The sequence below is a fragment of the Myotis myotis genome, unplaced genomic scaffold, assembly GCF_014108235.1.
Source record: "Myotis myotis isolate mMyoMyo1 unplaced genomic scaffold, mMyoMyo1.p scaffold_m19_p_9, whole genome shotgun sequence".
Taxonomy (NCBI): Eukaryota; Metazoa; Chordata; class Mammalia; order Chiroptera; family Vespertilionidae; genus Myotis; species Myotis myotis.
The window spans coordinates 26,633,224-26,650,791 of record NW_023416401.1 but is presented as its reverse complement, the minus strand read 5'-3'; the positions used below and the strand labels follow the sequence as shown (position 1 = coordinate 26,650,791).

At 52.6% G+C, this 17,568-nt stretch overlaps 1 protein-coding gene across 2 annotated transcripts in view; it reads right to left on the bottom strand.

Annotated features, from left to right (window-relative positions):
* Nucleotides 1-336: 336 nt before the first annotated feature.
* Nucleotides 337-17,568, bottom strand: part of EYA2 (EYA transcriptional coactivator and phosphatase 2) — a 211,001-nt gene continuing 193,769 nt past the window's right edge. For both annotated transcript variants that reach the window (XM_036323734.1, XM_036323735.1), the window contains 5 exons: nt 14,515-14,675; nt 10,725-10,839; nt 10,393-10,514; nt 7,986-8,086; nt 337-1,252 (listed from right to left, as the gene is read on the bottom strand). In XM_036323734.1, the coding sequence (XP_036179627.1) occupies nt 1,172-1,252; nt 7,986-8,086; nt 10,393-10,514; nt 10,725-10,839; nt 14,515-14,675 (580 nt within the window). In that variant the 3' untranslated portion in view covers nt 337-1,171. The remainder of the gene's footprint in view (nt 1,253-7,985; nt 8,087-10,392; nt 10,515-10,724; nt 10,840-14,514; nt 14,676-17,568) is intronic.

Genomic DNA, 17,568 nt, shown 5'->3' with positions numbered 1-17,568 from the left:
TTCTCAGAGCCTCTTTGCCACTCGGGGAAGAGCCTGCCGGGGAAGTGAGGCCACACAGGGGGAAATAACTTGGTCGCCTGGATCCAGCTACGCCTGGAGAAGCTATCGCCTCAAGTTTCCGAAGACTTGACTTTTCTTTTCTTTTTTTTAAAAATATACTTTATTGATTTTTACAGAGAGGAAGGGAGAGGGATAGAGAGTTAGAAACATCGATGAGAGAGAAACATCGATCAGCTGCCTCCTGAACACCTCCTACTGGGGATGTGCCCGCAACCAAGGTACATGCCCTTGACCGGAATCAAACCCGGGACCCCTCAGTCCACAGGCCGACGCTCTATCCACTGAGCCAAACCGGTTAGGGCAAAGACTTTTCTTTTTTGGCTTAAGCAAGTGTGAGTTGGATTTTACTCCTTTGTAAGTGAACAAGTTCTGGAAAGCCCAACCGATTCAGAAGCCTCAGGAGTGGTCGTGAAGTAATGACACCCTACCCCGTTCAAAATGTAAACGTGGTTTTATTTAATGCCTTTTCTCCATCACAAAGTACCGCCTCCTCCCCAGGGTCCCCTCTCCCTAGAAAACAAGATGGCAGCATAAGGCACGTGCACTGTCCACACGACGTCAGGTCAGGTCCTTAAACAAAAATAAGCAAGTCTCCCCACAGCCCCGAATCGCCGCCCTCACCGACTGCTCACAGATGACTGTCCCCCAGAGCACCCTTGGAGCGGAGTGCTTGCCTCAGAACCCGGCGCTCCACACGCCGTCCAAAACACAAAACCAGACGACGACTAAGGAAACCAACGACGCAGGAGTGAGAACGTAACAGCGGGGGATGAGATTAGTCCATAAATTAAGAAGAAGAAAACCCGAGCCTGTCCCCAGGTGCGCCTCGTCCCCAGCCCTCCCCCAGATCAGCAACGCCTCGCTTTTGCTCTGCGAGCCTCCAGGAAAGTCTGGACTCCCAGGCAGCCCTTCTCCCCAAAGTTAAACGTCCCAAAGCCACGGCTGGGTGCCCTGCGGCTCCGGACCCGCGTCTGGACGGGAAGAACAGCTTCAGAGATGGTCCCGGCTCCTCCTCTCGGCTGCAGGGGCCCGGCCCAGTGTCCAGCGTCTGGCGGGAGGCGAGGGCCTGGTGGGGGGCGCCTGGGAGGGCAGGGGTGCTGCGCGGGTTCTGCTATAAATACTCCAGCTCCAGGGCGTGCCTCAGCGCCTCCAGGTCGGCGTGGCAGGATATCCGCCAGAAAGGCATGTTGTGCTGGAACACAGAACACAGGACACCAGCCCCCCGTGAGGCCCTGCTCCGCGCCCCGCGGCCCCCTGGGCGCCGCACCCAGGGTTAGAGCCCTGTGCGACGGCAACCGAGGCAGCAGAGCCCGTGGGCATTTTCCAAACTGGGAGGCACGGAAGGCTGTCTGCAAACCGGTACCCACCAGTCAGGCCACCCCGGTTTGGTCCCCGCTGGGCCTGTTCTGATCAGTTCGTCCTGCGCTGCCCGATCCTCTCCCCTCCGCTGGGACCGCGTGGCACTAACCACACAGCAAGAAAGCTACTGGTCTAAAATGTTCTCAGTCCTGCTCCTTGGAGAACATCTCCGCGGGTGCCAGCCCCTCCCTCCCCAACACCTGCTCATCTCCGCGTGAACAGAGTGCGGCGCAGGCCTGGTGAGCAGGAGGGGAGGTTCGTTGGTTTTCTTTGTCACTTTTTTGTTTTTCTCTTTCCCTTTTCTTTATAGCCAGTGATGCTCGGTCACTCTGTGTTACTGCCATGGGGTCAAGTTTTCTTTCTTTTAATTTTTATGTATTGATTTTATTTTTTTAAAAAAATGTGTTTTTAGTGATTTCAGGGAGAGGAAGAGAGAGGGACAGAGAATCCATCCATTGGTTGCCTCAAGCATGCCCCGAATTGGGGATTGAGCCCAAAACCCCGGCTGTGCCCTGACCGGGAATCAAACCAGGGTCCTCTTGGTTCATGGGTCGATGCTCAGCTACTGAGCTACACCAGCCGGGCTTATTTATTATTTTAGACAGAGAGAGAGCTGGAGAGGGAGCCATTTGTTGTTCCACTTATCTGTGCCTTCACTGGTTGAGGCTCGTATGTGCCCTGACCAGGGATCGAACCTGCAACCTTGGCATATTGGGACGACTGAGCTACCTGGCCAGGGCAGGATCAATTCTTCAAATTTAATTTATTTTTAATTAAGTAATTAAATTTTGTTGTTGTTAATCTTCACCTGAGGATATTTTTCCACTGATTTTTAGAGAGAGTAGAAGGGAGGGGACAGACAGAGAGAGAGAGAAACATCGATGTGAGAGACACAATTGATTGCCTCCCACATGCACTCGATCCCCAACCCAAGACCCTTCAGTCCTCGGGCCAATGCTCTACCCACTGAACCAAACCAGCTAGGGCAGTTTTCCAATTTTAAGGTAGGGTTATGTGTCCGCAATGAGCAGAAACCGAAGTAACCGCTTGAGCTAAAGCTGACCCAGTTTTCCAATTTTAAACAGAAGTGAGTTGATTGGAAGGAACACATTGAGTAGATAATAGTACAGGTCACTGATTTTCACCCGCTGTGCTGCAAGAATTTGTAAAGCATGCAATAACTGACTATTTAGTCAGGGGCACTGACCTCTTTCCCCTTAGATTGCCAAAGAAAAAAATGACAACAGCCACACAACAATAGCTGTCCGGTGTGAATGAATCAAAATTATACCTTTTTTTTTTTTTTTTTTTTGTCAAATCAACAAAAAATTTTTTTGGTGTGCCGCAGAATTTAGTTTACGCGTGCCACGAGATGAAGGTTGAGAATCACTGGTATAGGTAGTATGCAGCTGGAACGGAAGTGGTGGCTGGTCTGGGAAGGGGTGTGTTAATGTTGAAATCACTCCTGTGGGAAAGAAGTTCATGAACTCCTTCCACAACATGAGGCTTAGGAGCAGTGTCCTGTCCTTAGCTCGCTCTACCGCCACCTGCTGGGTGACCTGAAGCAAGTCACTCTGCTGTTGTAAGACGTAAGCTGTGTGCTGTGTCCCATCGCCGGGGCTAGTCACAGTGCACACATACTAAGTGCTCCATAAATACCAGCTGCTGTCATGATTATGTGTATGTACGGCATGTCTATTTCTACAAGGATATGCTGTATAAGCAGGACCAAGTCAGGAGGCATGCAGGACAAGCAGGATATGTATGTGAAGGGATGAATTTGGGGGGTCTTCAGAGTTTCAACAATAAGTAAGATATGCAATGTTTTGACACACAATGTTTTAAATAATAGTCTTTTGAACCTACTGTTACTGAGCCAGACACTGTGCTAGGTGCTTTATTATCTTGCTGAGTCACCCAAACAAAAACACTCAAAACAAAAACATCTTTTTCAAGTGAGGGAGGAGAAAGAGACGAGACTTTAACTAGAGTTAAATTGGTGGCAAGCTAGTAATAACTGTGATTGTAATCATAGTCGTAATGCAATGCATTACTCGTTTAACCCCATCAGGAACCCTCCGAGAGAGGCACAGAGAGGACATGTCTGGCTCCAGAGAAGAAAGCTGGCTGCATGTTGTCGCTGGAAAATGTACCCATTGGCTGAAGTGGTTGCCTGCCCAATAGCCATCCTTCCTTATCCCTTGCTTCCAGACCCTGAATGTGGCAGCGCCGTGCCCAGATGCAGGCGAGGAGCTGTGATCATCTAAGCGAGCAATGCGACCCTATTCCTGTTTGCCAGGGATTTGGCCGGTATCTCCGACTTGTGACCTGTTGAAGCCAACAGGGAAGTTGGCTGGGGGGCGTCTGGGAAAGGTTTGCTTCCATGATTAGAGAGAAGCACCTGAATTGAACTCCTTGCTCCTTACTTTCCCTTCCTCTTTGGATGCTGTCACGTTAGTATGTGATGCCTGGAGCCGTGGCAGCCGTTTTGAGGCCACGAAGCCACAAACCAGAGAAGACAAGGCCAAGGGTAGAGCAGAATGATGGGAAGGGAGGCTTGTGCCCCCGGAACGTCCTCAGGCACAGCTACTTCTGATCGTATTGGGTAAGCTAGTGCTTCCCGTCATCACTGCCTGGGCCTCCTGCCGCCTGCAGCTGACAGCTACGGGCCTCCTCCGGACAGTCACTAGCCTTGCAGGCCTTGCAGGACTGACTAAGCAGCAAGTGGCTGCCCGCCGTTCTTGTACGCATCCTGCTGCCCTGAGGTTCAGGCCCACGGGGTAGAAACTGCACTTCCCGGCTACGGTGGGCAGGGTAATCGTCACCCAGAGAGACCGCGTCCCGGTCCCCATGTGCGACCTTACATGGCAAAAGGGGTTCTGTGCACCCGATTAAGTAAAGGGTGTTGGGGGGGGAGGTTACCCAGAGGGCAGCGGCTTTGTCTACCACTGTGTCCCCAAGGGGCCTCGGGGTAGGCAGCAACCACCTGTGGGGGTCACAGCGAGTCACAGGTGATACGTCCACAGGCGAGAAATAAACATGATAATTTTATCTCGTGGGAAGTGCTCTGAAGGAAACAAAATGGAGGGTAGAAAGCAGCTGAGGAGAGGGTGTCTCCCTTTGCTGGCTGGGCCAGGGGAGGCCTCTGTGGAGGGGAGACTTCTAAGCAGGCCCCAGAGGATGAGAAGGCCGAAGATCACAAGTGCAAAGCCCGAGGGGGGGGTGGAGCCTGGATGCCAGGTTCGCTGCAGCATCCCACGGCTCCGGGCACATAACAGGTGCGCAAGAAATATTCGTGGGAGGAAGGGAAGGAGGAAGGCAGGGAGGAGGAGAGGAAAGGTGAGTTCGTCAAGCAAAGTCCTCAACAAACACATCTTCCTCTCACTCTTGTTTACAGAGGGTGGGCTGCTAGCTGGTCAGAACCATTGAGCACGTTCTCTTGTTCCAGGGAAGCAGAATGCTATCCATCAGGGCAGATGCCATCTCTTTAATGGCTTCCAGTCGCCCAGCTCCCCACGCTCTCCTCGCCCCGCCCACCCTTCCCTTCTCTGCCAGGGTGGCTTCTGGTCGCCTCCCTCCCGGGCCTGATGGGTCCAGAGCGCAGGTGGATTTATCACGTGTGGAGAGGTGGAGACAAATGACCCGCTAAAATGGAGATATTAACAACACTGTCAGCCGAAACAAAGCCCTCTGTCCTGTCGCCATATTTCACGCTGCCCAGGTGTCTAATGACTCCCGGGGCTAATGACTCCCACCGACCAGGCCAGGAGAGCCGCTGGCACACAGTGTTCCTCACTAGTGGGCAGGGCTGCTGCTTCCGACACTGGGGAGGGTCTTAGGGGAGTCGGGGTGTGGGGGCGTGCGCCCCAGTCAGCTCAGGGGTGTAGGCTGACTGTGTTAGAAACTCCTAAGTCTGTCTCCTCCCTGCCAGGTGCTTGGAGCAAAACACACATCAGTTTGCCTGTAGCAGCTGTGTGACCTTAAGTAAATTAATTAACCCCTCTGAGTCTCAAATCTGTCTCCTGCAAAATGAAGTGGAATAACCCCCTCGTTGCAGGGAGGTTTTAAGGAGGAAATAAAACACTAGTGGCAGTAATAAAGAGTTGTAGTTAAGGCCATGAATGTAAATAATTTTCCCTGTTATTTCTCTAATAGAATCACTAGATACTGATGTTTTGGGCAGCCATAGGTCATACTATCACTAGTATTTCATTTCAGGATAAGAAAGGGGTCATTTAAAAATATCTGCGCCCTATCCAATTGGGCTCTTGGCAGTGACTGGTCCAAGGATGGCCCTGACATTCTCCAGGTGAGAACGAGAGGGTGTGCTCAGGGCCACAGGCCGAAGCTGCTCTCCAACCCAAAGCTCAACATTCAGTGTCTCGGCTTAGGGCAGAGCTTCCCGCTCCATCTGCCCTGGGAGAGGGAGAGGGGCTCTCGACGCCACCGGGCCCTGGCAGTGGGCCGAAGGCAGTCTCACCACGCAGACCGCGCCCTGGGCGTGGCACACGCTTCCGGAACTCCAGTGATTCATGGACAATTCCCGTGACTCAGGCCACCACTTTGGCCATATCCTTGCGTATCACCTGTTACTGTCATTAATTTAATACTTTTCCCTCTAAACCAGTGGTTCTCAACCTTGGCTGCACATTAGAATCACCTGGGAATCTTCTTAAAATCCTGATTTCTGGGCCTCATCCTCCGGAAATTCTGTTTCTTTGTTACTAATGTTGTGGCCCCACCCCATAACAAAGAAACAGAATTTCCGGAGGATGAGGACCAGAAATCAGGATTTTAAGAAGATTCCCAGGTGATTCTAATGTGCAGCCAAGGTTGAGAACCACTGCTCTAAACCAATTCATCTTTAAAAGTGAAAGCACTGCCCTAGCTGGTTTGGCTCAGTGGATGGATGGAGCGTCGGCCTGCGGACTGAGGGGTCCCAGGTTCGATTCCAGTCGGGGGCGCATGCCTGGGTTGCGGGGCTCCATCCCCAGTGGGGGGCGTGCAGGAGGCAGCCAATTGATGATTCTCTCTCATCACTGATGTTTCTTTCTATCTCTCCCTCTCCCTTCCTCTCTGAAATCAATAAAGCATATTTAAGAAAAATAAATAAAAATAAAAGTGAAAGCACTTCCTCTTAAAGCAAGTGCTCAGAGTGAAAGCTGAGGTCCTCCCAAGGGCTCCCCTCCCTCCCCCTCCCCCACTCCCCACTTGCCTGGCCACCTCTGTGGCCACTCTGGCTCCCTGCAGGGGCTCCAGCCCGCAGGCCTTTGAACATCTCGGCTCCTCTCTTGGAATGCCCTCCCTCTGATATCCACTTAGCTCACTTCTCTTCCTCTTCCCGACTTTAATCAGATGTCACCTCGCAGGGAGGCCTGCCTTGGCCACTAACTACACTTGCAACCTGCCCACCCCTAGAGTCCCCTCTGTTCCCATTCTCTGCTTTGTTTCCCCCCAAAGCTCTGCTCACTACCTGACAGCACATTACACTTAGGTGCTTACTGTCCCAGCCCTGTGAGTCGAGTGAGGGGTGAGAGCCCTGTCTGTTCTGCTCACTGCGGGATCCCCAAGGACAGTGGCCCGCACACAGTAGGTGCTCAGCTAATGGAGCTTACACTGTAGCTGGAGGATTTGCCATTAAGCCACTGAGTACATAGATAATCCTCTCATGACAAGTGAGGAAAATGTCCTGAAGAAAGAATAAGGACCGTGGGGGGTGCGGAAGAGGGAGTCACAGGCAGAGCTGATCTAGCTGGAAGGGCAGAGGGGGAGCCGGTCTGAGAACTCTTCACGCAGGAAGGACTGCTGGGCTGAGACCTGAAAGATGAAGGGGGGGGGGACGGGGGGGGGGCGGGGAAGGAGCCTTCCAGGTGGAGGGAGCAGTGGATGCACAGGTTCTGAGCCCTCCTCTCCGGAGCCCCTCTCCCACACCCTCGGGGCCTTCCCTCTCCTTCTGCGGCTCAGCCTCTGAGACCCTAAACGTGGCTGCATTTCCTTGGAATTGGTTGCCGGGGAAAGGGAGGAAACCAGGTCCCCAAGTTAAGCTCCGTGACATTAACAATCCACTTCCCAGGCCTCTGGGATGGGGGTGCAGGTCCCTGGGACGCTGTGGACAGGCCCAGACCCAGGCCTTGGGCAGCTGTTTCTTTTCCAAGAACAGAGCTGCAGCTACCAGAGCCCCCTGCCCCTCTCCTCTCCTCTCGGGCCTGAGATCACAGATGCGGGGCTTTCCTTTTCATTAGCTTAATGCTGTCTTTATTAACTGGGAAGGGTTTCTGGAACATATGATCAGTAAGAATTAAATAAAAGACACACGTGCACCAGCCCCCCACCAGCCTGCCCCGACAGAGCGTCTCCCGCTCGGAGCAGTTGTCCCAGAAACAAGGCACGGAGGGGGATTTGCAGGAGGAAATTGCTCGGGATGCTTCTGCGATGTGCAAATGGGAACGGTTCGCCCCGCAAAGAGCCGGGAGGGGGCCCAGGCAGCAGCAGGTGCGCACAGAGCCCGGAAAACCACGAAAGGGCCCAGGAGAGGAGCAAAAGCAGCTGCGAGGTGGAAGAAGTACCTTTTTCGCTCCCTGCTCCTCTTCGACCCCGTCACCAATCACGATGTAGACGGCTTTCCTGCCGAACCTCTGCATTATCCTCTCGAAGCAGCTCTCCTTCCCTGCGCGCATGGAAGAAGGAGAGGGAGGAGAGAAGCTCGTGAGGCTGAGCGCGGCGAGTGAGGCGCCGGCTGAGCCTTTGCTGGGTGCACTGTCCTCCTGAGGGCCAAGTGTTCATCATCTCACCCTCCAGCAACCGAGGCTCACAGTGCTGTCGTCCCCATGTGACCGATGACAACCAGAGGCGCAGAGAGGTTCAGGGGCCTGCCCAGGGGACGCAGCGGAAGAGGCAGTACAGGGTTTGCAGCCGCTCCGGAGCCTATGCAGCTGTCTGGGGTAGGAGTGACGGACCCATTTTCCAGATGTGGTCACCAGGCTTGAGGAGTGAGGCGATTCGCCCAGGGTGCCCAGGCCCACCTGTGATGACGGCCTCCCCTATTCACCTTCTTCCCAGTGTCCGGGCAGCAGCATAAGTCCAGACACGATGGATTCACATCTTAGTTCATCCTAAGATTGTGTCAGCAAGTTTGGTAACCATAACAACAACAAAACAGCACTGATAACGAGTGGCTGCCACTCTCTGACTTCACTATAGACCAGGCTCTCTGCTAAGGCTCACCTCCATCAGGCCTGCTCGGCCTCAGCGTGTGGCCATGTGGCTTGCTTGGACCAATGGCGTGTTAGGGACCTGCCATGAGAAATGGGTGTGGTGGTCTGTCTTGGCCTCCTTCACTTCTGCCACGGGAAGAGCGCGGCCCTGGTGGCCGCAGGCTCCACGATGAGGAGCAGACCGGAACCTGGAGTCAAGCCCGGCAGAACCACAGCTGACTCCCCAACCCGGAGTGAGAAATGAAAACTGGCTGCTGTAAGCCACCCAGTGTCGGGATGTTTGTTATGCAGATGGTCAGAGCAGAACCTGACTTGAAAAGTATTATGGTTTTTAGGTTAGAACAGGGAGCTGGTGACCAAATTCCTGCCCTATCTCAACTTGGACTGTTGCAGTTCTTTGATCTTCGGGCTCCCCAAGTGGAAAACAGGAGTCGCTCTGCCACTTCTCTGACGGCATTTGATTCCTCTGACACAGGGGTCCGCGGCAGAACCTCTCATAGCCATTTGGGGCCTGACTTCCTATGATTTCAAAATCTAAAGGCACTTCTATGTGATGTTCACATCTAGAATTTTAGTAAACACAAAAATTGCTCTAAGAAAATGCTTCTAAAGTACTACAAATTGGTTTTTTTATCTCCAGAAAAAAAACAAGGGTAAACATTTCTAATTAAAAACATCTTAACTAGATTATTTATTTATTTTATTTTCCATCTCCATTTATCCCCTCCATGCCCTCTTCCACCTCCACCCCGATAGGTTTATTTTTGAATTATTTATATTGTATTTAGTTTTTTTGTGATATAAGAATAAAAAATCCCAGTTCCCCCACTCATAAAAAAAACCCCCAAGTATTACTTGCCTTGATACTGTTAATTTTTAGTTACTAAATTCTCTTATCGCATAAAAGCTTTGAGCCTAAGGCTTGTTCTCTTTGTTCGTAAGGGAGATTACCAAGTGTTGGAGAGGTGTTAAAGCAGGTGAGCACTAAATGGAGACTCTCTCCCGAAAAGAGAATTAAAAACGCTTTTCTCTCTATGTGGTCCAAGGTTAAATTCGAGGTAATTTGATGATTGTATCACCTAAATGAAAATCCCCTTATGTACCATGCTGTGGTGGGAATGGCTTTCCTCAGTAATAAAATTCCATGAGTACTACCTGTGCTCACAGTCACTTAGCTATGGACTACATTTCCCAGCCTCCCTTGCAACTCGTTGTAGCCATGGGACTAAAGTGAGCAGAAGTAACTTGCACTCCTTCTGAATCTTGGCTTTAAAATATTGGACGGGCATTGCACCTTCCCCTTTTCCACCTTTGCATAAACTGGCATGTCGACGTGGCAGGACCCTGATCTGACCACATACGTGAGGATAAAGCCGTAAGGGAGGGTGGAAAATAAAATGGGAAGAACCTGGGTTCTGGGTGAGTATAAGGAGAGAGAGGTCACCCACCAACCTGGATCACTGCCCTCTGGTCGGTGGACCTGGGAGGGAGAAATCAGCTTTGACGCTGATGGAAGCCTTTTATTTGGGGTGTTTGTTAGAGCAGGTTTGCAGTTACCCTAACTATGGAAAACTGTTCCTAACCAATTTCCCTAGAAGCAGAGCTTAAAGCTAGTGGGTGGTAAGGGTTGTTTTGGGGATCTGAGCCATGCCCTTGGACAGGTTCTGGAACATCACTAGTGCCGTCTTCCTTGAACTTTACCTGCCTGGGACGGAACGCTAACCCCGCCCGCATCGCCTGAGGGCTGGGCCCTCCTTACCTGTCTTGGTTGCACTGTAGATATTCTCGATTGGAAACACGGAGCCCAGTCCGTACAGCAGGACTTTGGCCAGGGCGGGGATTAGTTGAGTGGTGGTGACCAGCACGTTGACACAGTTGGGCCTGAGGACAAGGGAGACTGTAGATCAGAGCTCCAAGGGACCACAAGGCCAGGCCCTCAGAAGTCAGGGCAGCTGCTTGCTCAGCCGCGGCACAGGGGTCCACGGTGAGCTCAGCTTTATCAAATGCCTGGAAAGTGCCAGTGAGAATCGGGAGAGTCCTATTCCCCCGAGTGTGGAAATGGGAGAAAGGAAAACCAGGGCTCCCACTTACCGGGAATGGATGAGGTTCAGTGCCTTCAGGGAGTGGGTCAGCCAGAGGTCGGTCAGAGCTTCCAGCTCAGCCCTGAGCTGCAGCCAGGTCTCTCTTTTGGGAGCGCCTATCAAGCCTGGACACAGGAAAGAAAGATGGGGTAGCTGTCATTTTAGAAAGGCCTGGGAGGGGTAGGCCGAGGGAAGGGGAGCCTAGCTACCTTGAGGTTTCAAATCAGATGACCCCCAAAGCCAGCTGCAGTCCAGTAATCTTAATCTTATTCTGGGATTGACTGACCCATTCGTCCATCCGTCCAACAAAAACTCAAGAAGTGCCTTCTGCATGGTCAGTATCGTGACAGGCACAGACCATACAGGGGCAAACAAAGCATCCCGGCTATAGAGCTTGCACTGTTACAGTGGAGGCAAAAGTTAATAAATAAATAAAAGACTAACATTTATTGAGTGCTTACTGTATGCAGGGCCCTCTGCTTTTAACATGACATTTCATTTTATTGTTACATGGACCCCAGAAGCGGACACTTTTTGTTTTTTAACATTGAGATATAACATTAGGTTAGCGGCTAACTGTGAGCCAGTTAAAGAAACAGGTTTTGTGGGGCTTTGTGGCTGGCTCACAGTAGAGAGGAAATAATGGAGACAGGCAGCTGACCCGAGCCCATACAGTGTTTCTAAACCTGACTGTCATCTCTCAGCCATTAGTGTCCTTAGATCGTGTGCAGACTCAACAGCCCATGGCCCTGCCCCACTGCCCTGATGTCCTTCCATGCTAGCCGAGTGGCCTCCTCACTGTCCTTGGAACACCAAGCATGTTCCTGCCTCAGGACCCTGACACACCTCATTTCTGACCCTGAACCACTCTTCTTCTTCTTTTTTTTTTTTTAATATTTTATTGATTTCTTACAGAGAGGAAGGGAGAGGGACAGAGAGTTAGAAACATCGATGAGAGAGAAACATCTATCAGCTGCCTCCTGCACACCCCCTACTGGGGATGTGCCTGCAACCAAGGTACATGCCCTTGACTGGAATCGAACCTGGGACTCTTCAGTCTGCAGGCCAAGGCTCTATCCACTGAGCCAAACCAGTTAGGGCTGAACCACTCTTCTTATCTTTTTCGTTTTTTAATCCTCACCTGAGGACATGCTTAGAGAAAGAGGGAGGGAGGGAGAGGTGAGACTAGGGATAGAACCCACAAGCTTTCAGTGCACTGGATGATGCTCAACCAACTGAGCCACGTTGGCTGGGCCCACCCGTCTTATCTGGCCTCGCCCCTTTGCCTTGCTAAATCCTTCACACTCATCGTAAATGTCATTAATTCCGGAAGGCCTATTCTGGTCAGTTCCTTCTATTTTATGCTCTCCCAACACACTGTACCTCTTCTTCTCACAACTGTAACTTAAAGTGTATCTGTGTGATTACTGTGTGGTGTCTGCCTCGGCCATTGGATGGCTGGCTCTATGAGGGCAGGAACCAAGTCGGTCTTGTTTACGCCACAGTACTAGCCCTACAGCCGGGGCTAGCATGGCTGGTGAGGAATCAGTTTGTGTTGGAGAAAGAATGCATTCACTGGGACAAGGTGCAGCCTCGTGCCTGTCCTATTTAGACATCATCATCTCCACGCAGAAGACCCTCCCCGTGGCCTACAAGGCCCTGTGCCATCCGGGCACTGGCCTCTCTCATCCCTTCCCTGACCACATGCCCCCTCACGGCAGCCACACTGGCTTCTTTTTTTCCTGAAAAGCACCAAGTTCTATTGTTCTTGGGGCTTTTCGTTTGCTATTTGTGGTAGACATGGCTAACTGCCTTCTACTAGCCATTTCTCTCTTCAATAATTAATACAATAACACTATGAAGATCTCATTAGTAATAAGAATGATGATTTTTTAGCTAAGTACCTGGCTGCCAAGCCAGAAGGCTACATTCCTCAGGCTCCATTGCAGCCGCAGCAGGCTAGTTCTGTGATGCAGAATCAGCTTGGAGGTGGGGGAGGAGGCAGCAGAGACTGCACTGGGGAGAGAGGGAGGGGCTGCCCCCTGGCATCCTGCCAGCCCTGAGCTCCTGGCCTGTTGACACGTCGGGTAATTTCCCCTCCGTTTATGGGAAAGCACAGCAGCCTGACAGAAACCCTGGGTATTTCCTGGGGCTTAACCTGGATGGGGAGCAGATGGCCTCCGCTGGCTGACTCCATCCCTGTCTCTCCACCCAAGCTCCCTTCCTCCCCCCCTTCTCCTTGTAGGGCTGGGTGAGCAAGCAGGGCTGACCCTGTAGCTCCCTGCTTCACTCCTGTAGTCAATAGACTGGTGTGAGAGGCCATGAGTGTGGCTGAGGTGGTGGAGCCGCTGGCCCCAGCTGTGTGATGCTGGGCAGGTAACTTAACCTCTCTGATCTCAGTTTCCACCCTCACACAACATTGATGATAAAACCACTTAACTTATAGGGATGTTGTGAAGAGCAAATAAACTATTAGGTGAAAAGCCCTCAAAACAAAGTCTGGCATAGAGTAAGTGCTCAACGAACATTAGTTACTCCCAGGACTGCATTCGGCTGCAGCCACAGGCGAGACAGAAAGTCCTGAAGAGCTGACAGTCCCTCTGGGAAAGTGGAAGACACAGGAGATCCCGAAAAACTCCCAAGCAAAACTGGAAGGAACTAGTGATAAAAGCTACCATTTGTTATTGAGTGCCTGCTGTATACCAGGCACGGAGACATGCCTTATATATGCAGTAACAATAAACCTCTCCATAACCCAGGGAAGCAGAATTCTTTTTAGCCCCATTTCATAGACCTGGAAACCAAGGCTCAGAGAGATTGACATAGAAGTGTCAGCACTGGGATTGGACGTGGATTTTATCTGGTTTGAGACCCTCTGGGTGGAGGAGGGAGCCCTCGGAACTTCGGGGCCACGTGTATATGGTAGACATTAGCTTTTCCCTTTATGGGCCAGTAGCTGGTTCCAGATATTGGGACAATCAAGACGCTCCAAATGCCTCCGGAGATACCATCTCGTTAAGATCCACTGACTGAGAGGGTGGTGATCTAGGGCCTGGGGATTGTGAGCTCCCTGCCCCCAGCCCCTCCCCGACTGCTTGTCCAGTGCGATAAAGCACCGTCTCCTGCTCCGAAGCCGGCAGCCTTCGCCTCTGCGGCACATTAGAGTCACCAGGGGATTTTAGGCAGACCGAGGAAATCAGATCAGACATCCCTCAGGTGGTACCAATAGGAGCCAGGTTCGAGAACCGGTGGCGTCCTGGCACCTAACAAGCACCCAGGTGATGCTCAGGCAGCTGGTCCATGGACCACAATCTGAGCAGCAGGGCTGAAACCCCAAACTGGAACGAGCGTCAGAATCACCTGGAGGGGGTGACACACACCGATGGCCGGGCCCACCCCAGAGCTTCTGGCTCCGCAGGTCTGTGCGGGGCCAGAGACCTGCATTTCTAGCACCTCCAGGTGATGCCCACGCTGCCGCTGCCGAGGGCCACACTTTGAGAAGCAGTGGCTGTGAGTGAGGCGTGGGGTGGGTTCTGTAACCTTGGGCAAGATGCTTCCTCTACTCCTCAGCTTCCTCCCCTCACAGAGTTGGTGATGACACACTAGCGCCCCCTCCCAGGGCAGAATGAGGATGGCACTGAGCGAGGGGATGTCCGCAACCCTCTCAGAGCAGTGCCTGGTACAGAGCGGGCGACATGAGTGACAGTGGGCATCCTCGGTGCGTCTCCCTTGGTGGGGGTGTGGCCGGAGCACCGACAGGCCCGTGACCACGGTGGACAGCCCTCTTCTGGCCCACTCACCGCCCACGTTGTTCTTGTAGGTGTTGTACATCTCCTTGACCCGCCGGTAGCGGAAGGCCAGCTTCCTCATCCAGTCCACGCCGCCGTGGACGCCGGAGCCCAGGCACAGGTTGGCTCCCGGGGCCGAGCTGTGGAAGCCATCGGCCGAGAAGTTGTACGTGCTGGGGAGGGAGAGGGGCAGGAGAGGGAGAAGAGACAGTGTTAATGTGGGAGGGGGGCCCTTGGAACCGTGGGTGGGGCTCAGGGGCCCACAGCCCCCCTCCCCCGAGTGTGTGAGGTGCCGTGTGCGTGTACGTCTGTCTGGGAGCAGCAGGACCACAGTGTTACCAGCTTCCCCATAGAATCGGGGCGCCTTTTGCTCTTGTCTAATCACCCGTTTCCCTTTCTTTGGTGGGAAATAAGATGTCTATTTTCTTTTTGGGGGATTAGCCCTCCCCTGTATGCAGTGGCCACACTAGGGAAAGCCCGTCTTTCTCCCTTTAGAATTTCTGGATGAAAAAAAAAAGGTTGGATTTGGTTCATCCCGACAGAAGCGTCCATAAGAAAACCGGTTCCCACTACTGTGCTCCCCAAATCCGCCCTGCTCCCCCTCCCTTCTCAGGCCAGCCTGCTGCCCCTGCCCCCCTTCTGTGAGCACCTCCGTATCCTGCCACAGAAATTCCCTATTTTAATCTGTTTACTTGTTCCCGGAGGCAGAGTGGATTGCTGGCGCTTGGCAGGTAGAACCCCTGCCCCGAATGCGGCTGCTGGGCCAAGGTGTTCCACGTGCGGAGACTGGGGCGCAGTCAGAGCCGCACACAGAATTAACCAGAGTGGCCACTGGGAGCCAGGGGGACAGCGGGGCGGTTCCCACCCATGCAGCCACAGCGTGAGCGTGGGAACCCCAGCTCTCCAGGGAGCACGGCGTTCCTTCCCCACTAGAAGCTTTGGGAGTAAACCACGGAGTAGCGCGCTCGCTTTAATGCTGCGGGGGGGAGAACCCCCTTGGGTCGTGAGGAACCAGACAGCGCAGCAGGAGACAGGGTTCAGAGGAGCACTGCTCTAAATTCCAAGCTAGCTACAGGGGAAACTTAAAAAAAACGGAACCCTGAGGAGCGGGCCTAAGCTGGCAGTCAGACATCCTTAGTGCTGCCATGGAGGCAGAAGAGGCTCCCGCCACTGCTGCTGCGCTCTCCTGGCTTCTGGCTGAGTGGTGCTCCCCCTGTGGGAGCGCACTGACCACCATGGGCCAGCTCTGGTGTTGAGCGTCTGCCCTCTGGTGGTCAGTGCACATCATAGCAACCGGTCATTCTGCCATTCGGTTGATTTGCATATTAGCCTTTTATTATATAGGATTAGCCTTTTATTATATAGGACTAGAGGCCTGGTGCACGGGATTTGTGCACTGGTGGGGGTGTGTGGCCTGTGGGAATCGGCCAGCTGTGGGAGTGCCACTCATCCCAGTCAGCCAAGTGGCTGTGGACCTGCCTGCTGAGCGGCTGCTCCTCCTATGGGAGTGCTGCTCATCCCGGTCAGCTGAGCGGCGCTCCCACTGTGGGAGTGCACTGACCACCAGGGGGCAGCTCCTGCATTGAGCGACTGCCCTGGTGGTCAGTGCACATCATAGCAACTGGTCGACCCATTGTTCTGGTCGTTCTGCCATTCGGTCGCTGGGCATTTATTATATAGGATAATATATGTATGCTAAAGAATGCAATACAACTTTAGAAGAATATATACCAAACTCTTTTTCTAAAAAAGTGTTTTTTTATTGATTTCAGAGAGAAAGGGAGAGGGAGAGAGATAGAAATATCAATGATGAGAATCATTGATCGGCTGCCTCCTGCATGCCCCTTACTGGGGATCAAGCCCACAATCCAGGCATGTGCCCTGACCAGGAATTGAACCAGGACTCTTAGGTCTGCAGGCCGAAGCTCTATCCACTGAGCCAAACTGGCTAGGGCAGTGATGGCAAACCTTTTGAGCTCAGCGTGTCAGCATTTTGAAAAACCCTAACTTAACTCTGGTGCCGTGTCACATATACAAATTTTTTGATATTTGCAACCATAGTAAAACAAAGACTTATATTTTTGATATTTATTTTATATATTTACATGCCATTTAACAAAGAAAAATCAACCAAAAAAATGAGTTCGCGTGTCACCTCTGACACGCGTGTCATAGGTTCGCCATCACTGGGCTAGGACTATACCAAACTCTTAATGGTGGTGATTCTGGGAGGCAAGGTCAGGAGCGGTTGAATTAAAAAAAAAGGTATTTATTTATTTATTTATTTATTTATTTATGAGGGAGAGAGGAAGGGAAAGGGAGAGGCGGAGAGGGAGAGAGGGCGAGAGGGAGAGAGGGGGAGAGGGGGAGAGGGAGTGAAGGAGAGAGGGAGGGGGAAAGGGGAGAGAGAGAGAGAGAGGGAGAGAGGGAGAGAGGGGGAGAGGGAGAGAGGGGGAGAGGGGAGAAAGGGAGAGAGGGGAGAGGGAGAGAGGGAGAGGGGGGAGAGGGGGAGAGGGAGAGAGAGGGAGAGAGGGGGAGAGGGAGAGAAGGGGAGAGGGGGAGAGGGAGAGAGGAAAGAGGGGGAGAGGGGGAGAGGGAGAGAGGGAAAGAGGGGGAGAGGGAGAGAGGGAGAGAGGGAGAGAGGGGAGAGGAGAGGGAGAGGAGAGGGAGAGAGGGAGAGAGGGAAAGAGGGAGAGAGGGAGAGAGGGAGAGAGGGAGAGAGGGGGAGAGGGAGAGAGGGGGAGAGGGAGAGAGGGAGAGAGGGAGAGGGAGAGAGGGAGAGAGGGGAGAGGGAGAGAGGGGGAGAGGGGGAGAGGGGGAGAGGGAGAGAGGGAGAGAGGGAGAGAGGGGAGAGGGAGAGAGAGAGAAGTCAACAAAAGAGAACCACTGATAGGCTGCCTACTGCACACCCACTACTGGCATGTGCCTAGACCTGGAACCAGACCTCTCGGTGCATGGGACAATGCTCAACCAACTGAGCCACACTGGCCACAGCTGAATTTTTTTAATATGCATGTATTACTTTAGTAAACAGGAAATACAGAGAGAAACATAAGTAGGCGCACA